Source organism: Halichoerus grypus, chromosome 8 (assembly GCF_964656455.1).
Source record: "Halichoerus grypus chromosome 8, mHalGry1.hap1.1, whole genome shotgun sequence".
In the NCBI taxonomy this organism is placed as follows: Eukaryota; Metazoa; Chordata; class Mammalia; order Carnivora; family Phocidae; genus Halichoerus; species Halichoerus grypus.
In genome coordinates, this window is record NC_135719.1 from 140562079 (window position 1) to 140581070 (window position 18992).

Sequence of the window (18992 nt, forward strand, 5' to 3'; positions counted from 1 at the left end):
CCTTTTTTTTTTTAAGATTTATTTTATTTATTTGAGAGAGACTTAAGCAGACTCCGTGCTGAGCACAGAGCCTGACATGGGGCTTGAGCTCCTGACCCTGAGATTGTGACCTGAGCTGAAACCGAGAGTCAGACGCTTAACCGACTGAGTCACCCAGGTGCCCCTTTATTTGCTTTCTGATAGACTTTCTGTTTTATTCATTGATCAGCTAGTATCAGGCTGACCAGATTCACCTTGGAAATTTCTTAAACAGATTTCCATTTCCAAGCATAGTCTTGGAAATTCCAATTCAGTAAGCCTGGGGACAGCTTTGGGTGGCTGTATTTGTTTAAAACTCCTAAATTGGGGCACCTGGGTGGCTCAGTCGGTTAAGCGTCTGCCTTCGGCTCAGATCATGATCTCAGGGTCCTGGGACTGAGCCCTGCATCAGGCTCTCTGCTCAGCAAGGAGTCTGCTGCTCCCTCTCACTCTCCCTCTGTGCTCTCTTCTTCTCAAAATAAATAAAATCCTTAAAATAAAAAATAAACTCTTAATTGATTCTGATGCATTGCCATATTTGGGAGCCAACAACCTTAGATTCCCTATTCTTCAGTTCCTAACAAATGAAGTGTTTTGTTTGTTTTGTTTTTGTTTTTGTTTTTAACCTCCCTGTTATGTTGTTGGGCTGAGCTAAAAAAAAAAAACAATCCCATAAGACATCTGATTGGATGGTTGTAAAATATATTTCAGAGGAAATGATGTAAAAATGATATAAAAATTTGTCACAGAGTGAGTTTGCTGCACGCCTTAATAAAATGGAAGAGGAACGTCAGAATTTGGCAGAAGCAGTCACTCTGGCGGAAAGAAAATATGCGGAGGAGAAGAAGAGAGTTGATGAGCTACAGCAGCAAGTCAAAGCGTACAAGTCCAACTTGGAGTCCTCTAAGCAGGAATTAATTGACTACAAGCAAAAAGCTACTAGAATACTCCAAGTAAGCATGAAATGTCTTTTGGATGTTAAGATTTGCCAGGTGGGAGACACTTTTCGACTCCCTATAGATCTGCGAGAGGATTTGTTCGTGTTTGGCTGGGTTGGCTCGCTTCAGGTGCCTTCCTGCACTTAGAGATATTGCAAAAGTCCGAAATGTCCCTTGTTCCTGCCGTTTTTCTTTCTTTTTATTTAAAATTCATTCTGCTACAGCCTAGCTCAGGTCTTCAGCTGCCACCTTAAGCACAGCACTGTCGACGTTTGTCGTTAAGCAGCCACTTTATTCTTCCTGGCTGGTCCCCCGTTGAGTTTTTCAGAACAGCTGGTCTCGGCCTCAGCCAGCTTCCCCCGTGTCATCTCATGTAGTCTTGGGCTTCTCTGTCCTTTGCCTCCTGAGGGAAAGGTATCCTTTCATCTTTCCCTGGGAGGGTTCCTCTTCGCCATATGTAAACTCTTCCTCCTGAGTCTGAGTCTGTCCTCTCTCTGTTTCTTCCACTCTGCCTCCTTTTTCTGGCTCAGCTTACTCAAGAGCATATGGTTGCTGGGTGGAAGATCAAAAACTAGATCTTGGAACTCCTGCTTAGGGAAAAAACAATCCTTTGTCTTTTTTGACCACTTGGGTCCATTTCCCTGTTCTTTCTTTCGATATCAGACTTAATAGGATTCTTGTAAATATGCCATCTTTATTTTAGAGCTGTTAACTCTAACTCCTTCGTATCATTTCTGTCCCTGATACATTTCTGAAATTGTCTTCCCAGACATCTTTAATGACCTGAATATGTATTTTCTTCCTTTTCTTAATATCCATCCACTTTGATGTGGGTAGAGCATCGGACACCATTAGCCCTTCTACCTTCTTAAACTCCTGCCTGCGGTGCTACTCAAGCTGCCCTCTCTCTCCATCTTCTTTCACTGCTCCAGAGTCTCCAGAGACGAAGAGTTCTCTCAAATTCAGTCCCAAGACCTCTCTCACTCCTTACCTGGCGTTATCCTATACTCACTCTGCTTCTGTCTGTCACCTGGATGTGACTCCAGCGTGTCTCCCAGCCTAATTTCCTGACCCCGGTTTCTGAGTGCCTGCCAGGCTTCTCTGTGTGGGATTCCCCATCGCTCACACCAGCTTCTCCTTCATTCTCTAATTTTGGTAAATATTATACCTCCTTCCCAGGCAGTAGAGCTTTGAACCACGATGACGTTTTGACTCCACCTTTTTCCTTTATCTCCTGCCTCCCGTTGGGTGTGAGCACTATTTTGATTCTACTTTCATGAGACAGCATACCCATCTCCTCCAAACTGTTCTGATTACTTTTGCTGTGTCACTCTAATTTATTATTGAGCACCTAACTATTCTAATGAGGCATTATGATAGATGTTGGGGGGTGTTTTCTTTCTGAAAAGAGCGTTCAGTTAGCAGAAAGACACTGAGGTAATCGACGTGATGAAGTTATTGATGCAGTAAGCCCTCAAAATCTGCCAGGGAATGTCGGGAATTACTGGAGATGCTGTACAAAGAGGAACTTGGAGGATGAGTAGGAGGGCTTGTGGTAGGGAGGAGATTTCAGATAGAACAGCTGTGCCAGAGCAAAGGGGGTCTGCGGGAGCACAGCATCTTTAGTGGATGGCAGCTGGTTCCCTGCCGCTGGAGCATGAAGGCTTAGGGACTAAGAGCGGGGAGAGAAAACTCAATGACAGGCAGAAGCCAGACCATGGAGGGCCTCGCATCCTGTGCAGAGGAGTTTTGATTTTTATCTCCTAGGTAGTGGTAGGGGTGAGAGGTGAGAGACTGAGCAGCGTGAGGACTTGCGGTGAAGAGGAGAGTTGGCACTGGGTCAGGCCCTTAGGAGGTCTCAGTAAATTGCTGCGGACGTTGATGGGTGAGGATAGGATGGTGAGAGGGTAAAGAGGAGAGTATCGGAATTAATGGTGTGAAGTAATGAGGACCTGATCTAATTTGTGGCAGTGAGGGTGGCAGATGGGACAGCTAAGAGACATGTAGGAGGTGGGATGTGTGACACTTGGGGTTTCAACTGGAGGAAGGGGAACTGCAGGCAGACCTTAGGAGGACTCCGGTTTTCTGGGTTCAGATGTGAGCGATACGCCCCGGGTAGTGCAGCAGAGACACAGGAGAGACATCCGGCCAGCACTGATGGACTCTAGGACAAGTGACAATGAGTTTGCAGAATTTGAGTGCACCGAGTGACACCAAGGTGAAAGTTTTAGGAAGGCAATCAGAAGTAGAGGCCTGAAGCTCAGCCCATGGGTCTGGGCATTAGCCATGTGGGAGCAGAGAGAGAGAATTATGTGTGTTACAGAAAATATGAAACATACAGAGAAGTTTAACGAAGTCACCCATAATCCTACCACATGAGAAGAAAAACTATTTTTGATGGAGGAGAGTGCCTCTCAGATATTCATATTGAAGGTGAAAGAGCTGATAGTCCTTACTGCTGGCCTAGAATTATATAGCACTTCTTAAACTGGTCTTCCCACATCGAATCTCTTCTTCCATCTCATCCTTTCCATCGGGGGTCACAAACTTTTTCTGTAAAGGGCCAAATAGTACATATGGTAGGCTTCGTAGGTTCTATGTGGTCTCCATCGCATACTCTTTGTCTTTATTTTTTTTATCATCTAAACATGTAAAAATCATGCTTAGCTTGTGGGCTATACACAAATAGGCCACAGGCCAGATCTGGCCCATCAGCCATAGTTGGTAAACACCTACTTTATACCACTGCCACATTAACCCTCCTTAAATGCATCCGTGCTCATATCACTTCCCTGTCTACTTTTTTAGTTGTTTGTTTTCGCCCACCAGGACAAAAGTCAAACATTTTAGCCTGGCATCTGAAGCCCCCCCCTACAGATTGGTCCTAACATAGTGTCCGAGCACATCTCAACAATACTTTCTTACACGCCCTAATGCTTTTGCATTTTTATGCTTTGTCCTGTTTTCTCCACACCTGTTAAAATCCTAGCCATTTTTCAGGATCAGCATAACTGCTGCTTTCAAGTAAAGCCTTCTCTTCCCCAGTAAGTGGCTTCTCTTTGGAACTCTGCAAGTGATCTTAGCAGATGCCTCTCTCAGCTTGCTTATTGCCTTCTTGTAACTCCCCTCCAGTTTGTAAGGCGGAGGGTACTATCTCAAATGAGAGACCTCTTCATTGCATGGGACTCTGAGCATAATGCCAAACCCATTGTAGGTGCTCTGTAAATATTTGCTGAGTAGCATATGATGGAGATAAAAAGCATGAGAAAGGATGAGAAGGAAATCTTGTTAATAACAAGTTTTCAACAGTAACATAGTCTTGGATACTAAAATCCAAGGCTGGTGTATAGCAAGGCCCTGCTGCGTTCTTATCCCAATGTGGACTTTCTTTGATGGAGAACGTAATTGGACTATTTCCATAGTGGCTTAGTTGGTGTAAGATTGATGTTATTCAGTATACAAGCTAATCTCTGTTTTGCTTAAAGATATTTCTTTTTTTATAATAGTCTAAAGAAAAATTGATTAACAGCTTAAAGGAAGGATCTGGTTTTGAAGGCCTCGATAGCAGTACTGCTAACAGCATGGAGCTGGAAGAACTTCGGCACGAAAAGGAGATGCAAAAGGAGGAAATACAGAAGCTCATGGGCCAGATACATCAGCTGAGATCCGAATTACAGGTAAGATTCGGTGCGGCTGCGCTGCACAGCCAGCCACTGACCCCGGCGATCGGCAGGTGAGCGGCGGTGGAGTCTGTATTTTGGGGGAAGGGTATTAGTGGTCACCATGCAGCAGTGCGTCTAAGGCGATCGGTTTCCTGTCTGTCGATGGACTGTGAAGTCCTGGGAATAACAAATATATGTAGCTAACTAGATGCAATGGTTAAATTCTTACCCTGTGCCTGCCATGTGCCAGGCATCTTGTAGGCTTGGAGTTACAGCAAGGAACCAGACAGAATCTTCATATTTATGGATCTTATAACAATCCAGTGGTTAAAACACAAATGAGATTTGGGCTTGTCTATAAAACTGGGATGTTTTCTGATACTGGAATGGACACAGGGACAGTCCCTTAATTATAGTTTCACGAATAATCTTATGATTTATAGTTTATGTGTAATTGCAGTTTTTAATCCAAAAGTAAGTTGGACCTTTTGTTTAGATTAAACATGGAGTCTTTGACGTAAATATCATAGGAGGAGTCTCTGAGAACGAGAGAAGGTAAAATGCAGGCTGACAACCCTTCTTTAAAAGAAAAAAAAAAAACGTGTGAACTCAGCAAATTATTGGTTCGTAAGATGTGCGTGACCTACAAAGGAAAGTATGGAAGTTGTAAGGTAGGGTTTCTTGTCTGGAGTATGGGCTTGAATATCAGATATGGAGAGAAGTCCCGTCTTTGGCACTTAGTAGATGTGTTACCTGCATGAGATACTTCATCTCACTGAGCCTTAGTTTTCTCATCTGTAAAGTGGAGATAAACACAGGTTTTCTTGAGGATAAGGGATATGCATCGAAGGGCCAAGCATTGTTCCTAACATGCATTAGGCCCTCAACAAATAGTAGCTAATGTTACTTCTGGATTTCTTTCTTACTGGTAAAGTAGAAGAGCTGGTCCTCAAGGCTGTCATCCTTATAGTCTGTATGGTTGGATTTTTTTTTCCTATAATTAATTTTGAATTCCAAAGAATTCAGTCCTGTGAACTTAGAAACTGAATAGATGCTAATCCTGTTCATACCTTGTTTTATTCATCCGTGTATTTGGGGTGAGATTATAAAAAATATGACTTGTTTTATTTAATTTCCTTACCCCAGCATCATTGATGACATTGACCATTTCTCAAGAAGCTTATAAAATCTACAGTAAGGATTACAGTATATCTAGCAAAATGGGAGAATTGTTAATGACTGTAATAGCTAAGCACTTAACTTGCCAGGCATTGCACTAACCTCTCAGCATACAGTCTTCCATTTATTCCCTACTGTAATCCTCTAAGGGAGATGGTATGTTCTCATTTTACAGTTTGAAGAAATTCAGTCACAGAGAAGGAAAGTAGTTTCCTATAACTATAGTGAAGTAGCAGTCAGGATTAGAACCTTAGTCTGTCTGATGTCCAGAACATGTGTTTTGTTTTTGTTTGTTTTTTTCCAGAACATGTGTTCTTAACCACTGTTCATACTGTCTGCCTCTCAAGAATTCATCTAATTAAGTCAAATTGATGACAGAGATTAGTTTACCTACTGCTAACCCCAAAAACTCAAGGATAGGGGAAAATCATTCTACTTACTGCTGCTTTCCTTAAATCCACAAAGTTGTGACTATAGACTATCACACTGGTATTATTATCTGGAGTATCATTAATTTTTGGTTCTTTCAAACCGTATATGAAATGCCAGAGTTTGTGTAGATGAATATAAAACAGTGTACCAAAAGATAAAAAGCAAATTAAGATGCTGTTTTAATCTCTTGTAGTACTGTATGGATGGACACATGGTTAACCCATACAGGGGGTAAATATAGAAATCTAGAGTCATGTTCTTTGCCACTAGTAGATTGCACAGGAAATCTAGAAGGTGGTTTTTTGAAGAAGTGAGAGTAATGACACTAATTGAAGCAGTAAGAAATAAAGATATGAAAACAGGTAATGGTAATAAAGCTTTAAAAATGAAATAATAGGCTAACCTCAGGTGATACGAGAGAGAAGTTATATTCCTACTTGACACACACACAAAAACTAACTATAACCTGCAATTCCAGGGGCCATCTTTTTGATGTTATGTTTCTGTTCCTTTGGAAATTGTTAGCTTTTGGATAGAGCTATAATCTCCCAATGAGCCGCTGTTGACTCATACTCCTTCAACCATATGGTTCATGCGCCGTGGCGGCTACGGTGTCCTGTCCGTTTCTCTCACCATTTGCCGTATCATACAGTGAAGCATCTGTTTATGTGCTCCTTTCAGGCTGAGACCATGTCTCACTCGTCTTTTTCCCTCTAGTGCCTCCTGAGCCCAGTTCATGGCACACAGTGATTACTTGATAAATGCTGAAATGAACAGTTAATGATTGCTTTCACATATAAGGCTCATCGTTTTAGGATATGGAGGCACAGCAGGTTAGTGAAGCAGAATCAGCAAGAGAACAGTTACAAGATCTGCAAGACCAAATAGCTGGGCAGAAAGCATCTAAACAGGAACTGGAGGCAGAATTGGAGCGACAGAAGCAGGTAAAGATTTTATTTATTTATTTATTTTTAAATATTTTATTTACTTGAGAGAGAGAAAGAGAGAGCAATCATGCACACGAGTGAGAGAGCATGAGCGGGGAGAGGGGCAGAGGGGCAGAGGGAGAGGGAGAAGCAGACTCCCCACTGAGCAGGGAACCCGATGTGGGGCTCAATCTCAGGACTCTGGGACCATGACCAGACGCTTAACCAACTGAGCCACCCAGGCACCTCGTGGGTAAAAATTTTAGTTGGATGATTACCAAGGAAGATGCTTTGCTGGCAGTCCTATGAGGAGACTCTCCAGTGAAGCAACTTACTGAAATTCTTAGAGAATGGGTGTGGAGTGGTGATGATAAATGGGACCTTCTAGTTCCCTCCTGTCTTGTTACTACCTACCCCCCTCACTGTTTATTTCACAGGTTAAAAATAGAGCCATAGGATGGCTATGAGACTTGCCTAACCTCACACAGTTAACTAGAGAATAGAATAGAACCCGGATGCCTGTCCCAGAGTTCTTTCTACTATCTTGTCTGTGTTTTATTATATCTCTTTGTCACAGTGTGTATGTATGGAAAACTTAAAAACATCCGTTGATTTTCACGTTTTATTACATTTGTACTTTCTAGGGACAACAGTAATACTTTTTAATAGAAATATAAATACAACATTAGTGCTGTAATTAGACTGCTCTTTGAGGAGAAATATTTATAGACTGTTCTTACAAATCATGTTTAAAATTACATTTCTTTGTTCAGTTAGCAGTTGTCTGCTCCCCAAACCAAATTAGTTTACCTTAGTATACTTACATAGTAGTTTTCTTATTAAAACAGTTAACCATGCTTACATCCACATTCTCAGAACAAGATGCTGTATCTTATGTTAATAACATCTGTAACTTATTGAATAATGACACTGTTTTTTGTTTTTTTTTTAAAGATTTTATTTATTTATTTGACAGCGAGAGACACAGCGAGAGAGGGAACACAAGCAGGGGGAGTGGGAGAGGGAGAAGCAGGCTTCCTGCAGAGCAAGGAGCCCGATGCGGTGCTCGATCCCAGGACCCTGGGATCATGACCTGAGCCGAAGGCAGATGCTTAACAACTGAGCCACCCAGGTGCCCCGAATAATGACACTGTTATAGGCACTTAGTATACATGATCTTATGTTATCCTCACAATAAAATCTGTATTCTCTTCATTTTGCAGAAAACTATTCTTATAATGATCAGTGCATCACTTATGACATGTTTAGCTTTATGTATTTATATTCTTAAGATCTTTTTTATTAGGATTTATCATTTCTGAAACTGGTCTATTATCAGAAATGTTTGTTTTTAGTACGAAGGTATGACTTATATCTGTTTCCTGAGTGGTAGGAAAAACGATTGAGTAGCCACCTGCAGAATACATCATAAGCTGTCTTAGATAATTTAGTTATAAAATTGGCTGTCCTTCCAGAAATTGCATTTTAATTTATTCCAGGAGCTATTATATATTAAAAGGCAAAAATTTGATGTTCTTGATAGTTAGATAATTTTCATTTTATTATGGCAGATAGACTTCCCACATCCGCTGTCAGTGCCTGTTTTTAAAATGAGTCCAGTAGAGGCGAGTGCAGCTGAATGTAGCTCTAGGCTATTTAGTCATCAGATGTTCTAGGTGCAAGTGCTTAGTCTTGGGATTAAATAGTCCTGTAGTGCTCTTTATTAATTTTAAATAATTTCAACCTTAAATTTTGTGCTAGCCTGGAGATTTAAAAGAAATCATGCAGACCTTTTTGTAAATTGCGGTTCTCCTACCCTAATTACTGCCTTATTTTCTCTGTTCTCACTTATCTCAGTTTTTTTCATCTGTGAAGTGAGCAGGTTGAACTAAATGTTCTAAAGTAGTCTAGCAGTTTGATCCTGTCTTCTGTTTACTTCTTCATACAGCTCCCTTTACTTACTTTATCTGCACAGTTAAGCATAATGCTTTTTTTTTTTTAAAGATTTTATTTATTTATTTGACAGAGACACAGCGAGAGAGGGAACACAAGCAGGGGGAGTGGGAGAGGGAGAAGCAGGCTTCCCGCTGAGCAGGGAGCCCGATGCGGGGCTCGATCCCAGGACCCTGGGATCATGACCTGAGCCGAAGGCAGACACTTAACCGACTGGGCGCCCCAAGCATAATGCTTTTGAAGATTCTTAGTTAACTAATTATTCTTTCTTCCCTGGCACGTGCTTTGCTCTTAAATTCCAACTGACACCGACTCATCATATCCATTGTACAAACCAGCAGCAGGTTTGTGTGGTTGTTAGTGAACCCGGAGGTATTTCTTTTTTCCTCTTTTATCTATGATAGAACAAAACAGGTTCATGATACTGCCTGATAGAAATAAGCACATGAAGAGCTGCTCAGCACCATTCATTGTTAGAAAAATGCAAATTGAAACCACAGTGAGATATCAGGACGTCCCCATGGAATAGCTACACTTAATGAGACTGACGATACCAAATGTTGGGAAGGCTGTGGAAGAACTGGACCTCTCTCATATTGCCGTGGGAATGCAAAACGGTGCAGGGATTTGAAACCAGTTCAGAAAACAATTTGGCAAGTTTTTCCCTTTAAGTTAGACATAACACTTATGTGATCCAGCAGTTCTATCGCTACATATCTACCCAAGAAAAATGAAGACCTCTGACCATGGAAAGACTTGACACATCGTGCTGGAGTGCTGTTCATCAGACCCTTCCACGTCTGTTCACTTGTTCGTTCAGTATCGATGCAGCGCGTGTCGGCTGAGTGCCTCCTGTGTGTCAGGAACTGCTGTAGGTGCTGGGGATGAAGTGGGGAGCACTGACTTAGCTTCTGTTTATTCATGTCACACTTTGTAGGAGTTCCACTACATAGAAGAAGATCTGTATCGAACAAAGAACACATTGCAAAGCAGGATTAAAGATCGAGAAGAAGAAATTCAAAAACTTAGGAATCAGGTATGAATGAGTGTTCACAACTTGGGAAAAGATACCATTGCAAAGCTAATTTTTTTCAAAGGCTATAGAAAGACCTTTTCCCATATTTTCAACGGAGTTCTGCTGTTACAACAGTGAGATGTTACTTTCAATCTGATACAGAATTTTCATCTAATGCCATTTTAGTCTGTTTGCTGTATTCTATGGCTTCTTCATCTAGAAGTGTCTTCTAGCCAGAGCCATCCGAGGACACGTGACTTACCCCAAAATTTCATACCTTTGGTTGTGCTGATTGCCAGTTTCATAATTATCGTTTCTCTTTCCTAAGAAAAATCCAGTGATAAATCTTCCTATTAACAATTGATAGGTCTTTCATAAAGGCGCCAAGACTTCTTTTTAACTCTGAAAATGTAAAACATAAGAAATAACATGTGCCCACCACCCAGATTTACCAATGCTTATCATTAATTGTGACAAAATCATGCATCCACTTATCCTGTAACTCTAGCTTGTCCTTTTCTCCCTTATGTTCACATTGTCCTTTATCCCTTGTATTTATTGACTTAATAAATAATGAGCTCATTGATCATTTAAATAATTTACATAAAAATCGATTCTTCATTTTTTAGTTTGCTGACTTAGTTTGAACATAAAAAGTCAAATAATTTTAGTTTTTAAGTTGTCAAACTTCATAGTAGTCCATAATTTAAAATATTTTAAAATATTTTAATTTTTGTAAGAGTTGGGAACATCTGATTTCAGTGTTCCATTCTTCCCTCACCTACCTTTGTGAAGTGCTTATAAGTGGTAACATGACTTGTTAGCAGAAAGTCAAAAGAAAGGACCATAAACCACCAATTGGTTTAATCCTTTTAAACATTCCTTATTTATTAAATGTTTTTTGAGTGCCTACTAAGCATAAGATATTGTGCTATTTTTGTTAATTAAGAATTAATCTTAGAGGGATATTTCTTAAAGATTTTTTTATCTAAGTAGAACAGAGGAAAACCTTTGTCTCATAAAAGGAAGTTGATTTATACAATTTTAAAAAGAGATCAGCATCTTCATACATTGCCAAAAACAATAACAACCCATAAACGAGTGGCCAAATACGAATGTAAGTTGGTGCTCAAAATCATCAGTCATCAGGGGAAGCAAATTAAAACCTCAGGGGGATATACCACTATACTGATACTCACTAGAATGGAATAGTATCCCTGAACATCATGTACAGAGAGGTGTAGCAATTTGTCCGATGTCAGATAGCTAGAAAACTGCCGAGCAGAGGTGAAAACCTCAGTTTGTGGCCTTTGCACTGTGCCGCAGTGCTGAGTTACGGAGGTTTTGAATCCCGGTCCAGAAGTTCACACTGTCCTGTGGATCGATGCTTTCAAATATCTTTGACCATGATGCCACAGTAAGAAGTAAAGTATACCTTGTGTCTCGATACTCACATGTATTAGAAATACAACACTAAACAGAAGTTTCACAGAACAGTACTCTTACATACTATGTGCTGTGTACTCTCTGTCCCATTCTGTTCTATCACTATTTTAAAATGTGGATTGTGACCCACCAAATTGATTTTGTGGCCCGTTCATACAGTTTGAAAATCTTTTCTGTAGACAGTGAGTTTTGAGAAATTGAATGATGCTACACTTTATTTACATGTGGGGATGTAGATTCTATGTTGTATGACTTTTACTTTATGTAATAATTTTATGAACACTTTGCCTTTCAGCTTACTAACAAAACTTTAAGCAACAGTAGTCAGTCCGAGTTAGAAAACCGACTCCATCAGCTAACAGAGACTCTCATCCAGAAGCAGACCATGCTGGAGAGTCTCAGCACAGAGAAGAACTCTCTGGTCTTCCAGCTGGAGCGCCTCGAGCAGCAGGTGAACTCTGCCAGTGGAAGTGGCAACAATGGGTCTTCCATTAATATGTCTGGAGTTGATAATGGCGAAGGTAACAAAAAAAGGAATTTGAAAAGAACATTGCATTGCCTTAATTTCCAACCTTGCTAATTCAGACATGACTTTGAAAAGTTACAGAAAGACCATTTTTATTTGAAAAGAAGCTCCATCCAGCAAAGCACTGCTTTTCTCCTGATGTGAGGCCTGAGCCATGCACTGTTTGACATGATCTTTAGCAAACGGGACAGTGGACTCCAAGTATGGGACTTGGAGAAGGGAGACCTGAGGAACAGTGATCATAATGAAATATGTAGGACATTGAACAAGATATTGATGACAAGGCAGATAATTTGGCAGAAAGGGGCTTTGGGGGAAACTTAAAGGAAGATTTGTTTTAAAAATCTTCTAGTCCGTAATTATGAATATTAAAGTTAATAGTCACATAAGTATATCCATGCTCTATATTTCAATAGAGAAATCTGTAGATTCCCAAAATACATAATCAAGAAAAATGTTAAAGATTTCAGTATAAGCTTCAGCAGATCAGGTATTTAATCTTAGAGCTTCATAAAGTCTACAAAGTAGTCATTCAGCAAATCTCTCAGTTCTTTGGCTTTAAATTAAAAGTTTTTTTAAGGGGTACCTGGGTGGCTCAGTCAGCTAAGCATCTGCCTTTAGCTCAGGTCATGATCTCAGTCCTGGGATCGAGCCCCTCGTTGGGCTCCCTGCTCAGCGGGGAGCCTGCTTCTCCCTCTCCTTCTGCCACTCCCCCTACTTGGCTCTCTCTCTCTGTCAAATAAATAAATAAAATCTTTTAAAAAAAATAAATAGAAGTTTTTTAAAATTTTTTAAAAATAACTTGTTATTTTATATATATGTTTTTTTGATAAAATGGTTGCTGTCAAAAGAAATCTCAAAAAGATAATAAAATCATCCAAATAATCTGTTCCCCTCAGATAACATTTTGGAATATCTCCTTTCAGACTTTTTTCCTATATATGTTTATATGTTTTATTGGTTTTTAACTTTTTCATATAAATCAATTTTCTTTTTTTTTTTAAAGATTTATTTATTTATTAGAGGAGAAGAGAGAGAGAGAGGGAGGGAGGGAAAGAAAGAGAAAGAATCTCCAGCAGACTCCCCACTGAGCGTGGAGCCCAATGCAGGGCTTGATCTAACAACCATAAGATCATGACCTGAGCTGAAATCAAGAGTCGGACACTTAACTGACTGAATCACCCAGGTACCTCTAGAGCTTACTTTATTTTTTATTTTTATTTTTTTAAATTTTTTTTAAAGATTTTATTTATTTGCGAGAGAGAGAATGAGAGACAGAGAGCATGAGAGGGAGGAGGGTCAGAGGGAGAAGCAGACTCCCTGCTGAGCAGGGAGCCCGATGTGGGACTCAATCCCGGGACTCCAGGATCATGACCTGAGCCGAAGGCAGTCGCTTAACCAACTGAGCCACCCAGGCGCCCTTTAGAGCTTACTTTAAAAAACAAAAAGAAAAAAATTCTAGTCTGTGACAAAATAGCCCAGAAAAAGATCCTAATTAATATATAAGAATTAAACATATAATAATCTGTCAGAAATCAGTGAATCATTATGGTGCTAGACTAGCTGGTGAGCTGGGGGGAATTTGTTTAAAGGTAAACCTTCATTTCACTTGCACACAAAATTAATCCTTGTCAGATTGAAGAATTAAATACTAAATCGAAACATGGAAAAACTAGAAGAAAATTATGGTATTTCTGATTAGAGAAATGTTCAGTCTCACTAGTAATCACACACACCAAAAAAGGCAAAATAAAGCACTTTATTAAAGTCCCAAAGGAGGTAAAGTGATGGTAAACTAGAAGGAGGTCTGCAGGAAGAGTTTCCAGGCAAAGAGAAGAGCAGGTGCAAAGGCCCAGAGGTAGGAGCAGTGCTGGCATGTTGCAGGAACAGCAAGGAGGCCAGTGCAGCTGGAGAAGACTGAGTGAGGGGGGAGAGTAGTCAAAGGGGGATTCAGAGAGCTTGGAAGAGACTGTTTTGGCCTGTGTACGGACTTTTACTCTGAATGAAGTAGGAAGCCATTGAAGGATCTGGAGAGGTGTGACTGACTGCATTTTAGCAAGATGCCTCTGGCTGTTGTGTCCAGAATAGACTGCAGAGAGCTGAGTGGAGGTGGGGGACCAGAGAGGAGCCATCATATTAATGTGTGTGAGGGATGGTGGCAGCTAAAACCCGATTGGGGTTTGCAGGGGTTTATTTTAAAGGAGAGCGGGTAGATTGGTTGTGCAGTTTGAGAGAAAGAAAGGAGTCAAGGGTTTTGGCCTGAGCTGATGGAACAATGTTGTCATGTACTGAGATGGGGAAAATGGCAGGGTGAGTAGGTTGGCAGGGAGGGCAGGAAGTCAGAATCATGGTTTTGGGCACCTGAGCTTCAGGTGATGTTAGAACATCCAGATGGAAACAAAACAGACGATTAGATGAATCTGGAGTTGGTGGTCAGGCTGGAGATACAAATCTGGGAGTCATCAGCATTGTAGAAAGGGTGTCTGGCCTCACTCTTGCTAGCACAGGAAGAAAGTGCTCATTAATATTGACTCTTGGCAACACTTGGTATTTGTAAACTTCAATTTTTGCTAATTTCATGGGGAAATGATTTTTTTATTTTTTTAATTTTTATTTTTGTGGATATGGAAGTTTAAATATTTTATATAATCAAATTTATCTGTCTTTTCTTTATGGCTGCACCTTCTTTGTGTAATGCTTAGAAAGTTGGCCTTGAGAATTTCTTCCATTTATAAGACAATAATATATTCAACTATAATTTTGTTAGGACATTGCTTTTGGTGTTTGTACATTAATTCATTATTTTCTTGTTTAAGCAGGCACACGGCTCCGAAATGTTCCTGTTCTTTTTAATGATACAGAAACAAATCTGGCAGGAATGTATGGAAAAGTCCGAAAAGCTGCTAGTTCAATTGACCAGTTTAGGTAAGCAAGGGCAGTAATGATGAGTGAGGGATTGTCAGCTGTTTTTGTACCATTTTCCGGTGGCTTCAGTCACAGTGAGTCCCTTCAGACAGAGCTGATATTTAGAGTGATATTTCCCTACTTCCTCTCACGATATTTCAATCTCATGAGATTGCTCTATGTGGTCGGCCAGTGCTTGTGTCTTACTGAAGATGATTAACCCTGATCATTTCTCTTCTTTTTTTTTAAATTTTTTATTGTTATGTTAATCATAATACATTACATCATTAGTTTTTGATGTCATGTTCCATGATTCATTGTTTGTGCATAACACCCAGTGCTCCATGCAGAACGTGCCCTCTTTAATACCCATCACCAGGCTAACCCATCCTCCCACCCCCCTCCCCTCTAGAACCCTGTTTGTTTCTCAGAGTCCATCGTCTCTCATGGTTCGTCTCCCCCTCCGATTTCCCCCCTTTCATCATTCCCCTCCTGCTATCTTTTTTTTTTCTTAACATATATTGCATTATTTGTTTCAGAGGTACAGATCTGTGATTCAACAGTCTTGCACAATTCACAGCGCTCACCATAGCACATACCCTCCCCAATGTCTATCACCCAGCCACCCCATCCCTCCCACCCCCCCACCACTCCAGCAACCCTCAGTTTGTTTCCTGAGATTAAGAATTCCTCATATCAGTGAGGTCATATGATACATGTCTTTCTCTGATTGATTTATTTCGCTCAGCATAACACCCTCCAGTTCCATCCATGTCGTTGCAAATGGCAAGATCTCATTCCTTTCGATGGCTGCATAATATTCCATTCTATATATATATATATATATATATATATATATATATATACCACATCTTCTTTATCCATTCATCTGTCGATGGACATCTTGGCTCTTTCCACGGTTTGGCTATTGTGGACATTGCTGCTATAAACATTGGGGTGCACGTACCCCTTCGGATCCCTACATTTGTATCTTTGAGGTAAATACCCAGTAGTGCAATTGCTGGATCTTATGGTAGCTCTATTTTCAACTTTTTGAGGAACCTCCATACTGTTTTCCAGAGTGGTTGCACCAGCTTGCATTCCCACCAACAGTGTAGGAAGGTTCCCCTTTCTCTGCATCCCTACCAACATCTGTCATTTCCTGACTTGTTAATTTTAGCCATTCTGACTGGTGTGAGGTGGTATCTCATTGAGCTTTTGATTTGGATTTCCCTGGTGCCGAGTGATGTTGAGCACTTTTTCATGTGTCTGTTGGCCATTTGGATGTCTTCTTTGGAAAAATGTCTGTTCATGTCTTCTGCCCATTTCTTGATTGGATTATTTGTTCTTTGGGTGTTGAGTTTGATAAGTTCTTTATAGATTTTGGATACTAGCCCTTTATTTGATATGTCATTTGCAAATATCTTCTCCCATTCTGTCAGTTGTCTTTTGGTTTTGTTGACTGTTTCTTTTGCTGTGCAAAAGCTTTTTATCTTGATGAAGTCCCAATAGTTCATTTTTGCCCTTGCTTCCCTTGCCTTTGGCAATGTTTCTAGGAAGAAGTTGCTGCGGCTGAGGTCGAAGAGGTTGCTGCCTGTGTTCTCCTTTAGGATGTTGATGGACTCCTATCTCACATTTAGGTCTTTCAACCATTTTGAGTCTATTTTTGTGTGTGGTGTAAGGAAATGGTCCAGTTTCATTCTTCTGCATGTGGCTGTCCAATTTTCCCAACACCATTTGTTGAAGAGACTGTCTTTTTTCCATTGGACATTCTTTCCTGCTTTGTCAAAGGTTAGTTGACCATAGAGTTGAGGGTCCATTTCTGGGCTCTCTATTCTGTTCCATTGATCTGTGTATCTGTTTTTGTGCCAGTACCATACTGTCTTGATGATTACAGCTTTGTAATAGAGTTTGAAGTCTGGAATTGTGATGCCACCAGCTTTGCTTTTCTTTTTCAACATCCCTCTGGCTATTCGGGGTCTTTTCTGGTTCCATACAAATTTTAGGATTATTTGTTCCATTTCTTTGAAAAAAGTGGATGGTATTTTGATGGGGATTGCATTGAATGTGTAGATTGCTCTAGGTAGCATTGACATCTTCACAGTATTTGTTCTTCCAATCCATGAGTATGGAACGTTTTTCCATTTCTTTGTGTCTTCCTCAATTTCTTTCATGAGTATTTTATAGTTTTCTGAGTACAGATCCTTTGCCTCTTTGGTTAGATTTATTCCTAGGTATCTTATGGTTTTGGGTGCAATTGTAAATGGGATCGACTCCTTAATTTCTCTTTCTTCTGTCTTGTTGTTGGTGTATAGGAATGCCACTGATTTCTGTGCATTGATTTTATATCCTGCCACTTTACTGAATTCCTGTATGAGTTCTAGCAGTTTTGGGGTGGAGTCTTTTGGGTTTTCCACATAGAGTATCATATCATCTGCAAAGAGTGAGAGTTTGACTTCTTCTTTGCTGATTTGGATGCCTTTTATTTCTTTTTGTTGTCTGATTGCTGTGGCTAGGACTTCTAATACTATGTTGAATAGCAGTGGTGATAGTGGACATCCCTGCCGCGTTCCTGACCTTCGGGGGAAAGCTCTCAGTTTTTCCCCATTGAGAATGATATTCGCTGTAGGGTTTTCATAGATGGCTTTTATGATATTGAGGTATGTACCCTCTATCCCTATACTCTGAAGAGTTCTGATCAAGAAAAGATGCTGTACTTTGTCAGATGCTTTTTCTGCATCTATTGAGAGGATCATATGATTCTTGTTCTTTTTTTTGTTAATGTATCACATTGATTGATTTGCGGATGTTGAATCAACCTTGCAGCCCAGGGATAAATCCCACTTGGTTGTGGTGAATAATCCTTTTAATGTACTGTTGGATCCTATTGGCTAGTATTTTGGTGAGAATTTTTGCATCCATGTTCATCAAGGATATTGGTCTGTCATCCTCCTTTTTGATGGGGTCTTTGTCTGGTTTTGGGATCAAGGTAATGGTGGCCTCATAAAACGAGTTTGGAAGTTTTCCTTCCATTTCTATTTTTTGGAACAGTTTCAGAAGAATAGGTATTAATTCTTCTTTAAATGTTTGGTAGAATTCCCCTGGGAAGCCATCTGGCCCTGAGCTTTTGTTTTTTGGGAGATTTTTGATGACTGCTTCAATTTCCTTAGTGGTTATAGGTCTGTTCAGGTTTTCTATTTCTTCCTGGTTCAGTTTTGGTAGTTGATACATCTCTAGGAATGCATCCATTTCTTCCAGGTTATCTAATTTGCTGGTATAGAGTTGCTCATAATATGTTCTTATAATTGTTTGTATTTCTTTGGTGTTGGTTGTGATCTCTCCTCTTTCATTCATGATTTTGTTGATTTGGGTCATTTCTCTTTTCTTTTTGATAAGTCTGGCCAGGGGTTTATCAATCTTGTTAATTCTTTCAAAGAACCAGCTCCTAGTTTTGTTGATCTGTTCTATTCTTCTTTTGGTTTCTATTTCATTGATTTCTGCTCTGATCTTTATTATTTCTCCTCTCCTGCTGGGTTAAGGCTTTATTTGCTGTTTTTTCTCTAGCTCCTTTAGGTGTAGGGTTAGGTTGTGTATTTGAGACCTTTCTTGTTTCTTGAGAAAGGCTTGTATTGCTATATACTTTCCTCTTAGAACTGCCTTTGCTGCATCCCAGAGATTTTGAACAGTTGTGTTTTCATTTTCATTGGTTTCCATGAATTTTTTTAAATTCTTCTTTAATTTCCTGGTTGACCCGTTCATTCTTTAGTAGGATGCTCTTTAGCCTCCATGTATTTGAGTTCTTTCCGACATTCCTCTTGTGATTGAGTTCTAGTTTCAAAGCATTGTGGTCTGAAAATATGCAGGGAATAATCCCAGTCTTTTGGTACAGGTTGAGACCTGATTTGTGACCTAGGATGTGATCTATTCTGGAGAATGTTCCATGGGCACTAGAGAAGAATGTGTAATCTGTTGCTTTGGGATGGAATGTTTTGA

General features: G+C 40.1%; 1 protein-coding gene across 5 annotated transcripts in view; it reads left to right on the forward strand.

Moving 5' to 3' along the window:
* The window catches only part of GOLGA5 (golgin A5), a 67703-nt gene that overhangs the window by 43753 nt on the left and 4958 nt on the right, over nucleotides 1-18992 (forward strand). For 4 of the 5 annotated variants that reach the window (XM_078054127.1, XM_036071567.2, XM_036071565.2 and 1 more), the window contains 6 exons: nucleotides 768-971; nucleotides 4463-4633; nucleotides 7045-7173; nucleotides 10046-10144; nucleotides 11865-12090; nucleotides 14912-15020. In XM_078054127.1, coding sequence (XP_077910253.1) covers nucleotides 768-971; nucleotides 4463-4633; nucleotides 7045-7173; nucleotides 10046-10144; nucleotides 11865-12090; nucleotides 14912-15020 — 938 coding nt within the window. The remainder of the gene's footprint in view (nucleotides 1-767; nucleotides 972-4462; nucleotides 4634-7044; nucleotides 7174-10045; nucleotides 10145-11864; nucleotides 12091-14911; nucleotides 15021-18992) is intronic. The other variant, XM_036071569.2, reaches the window with a different exon arrangement.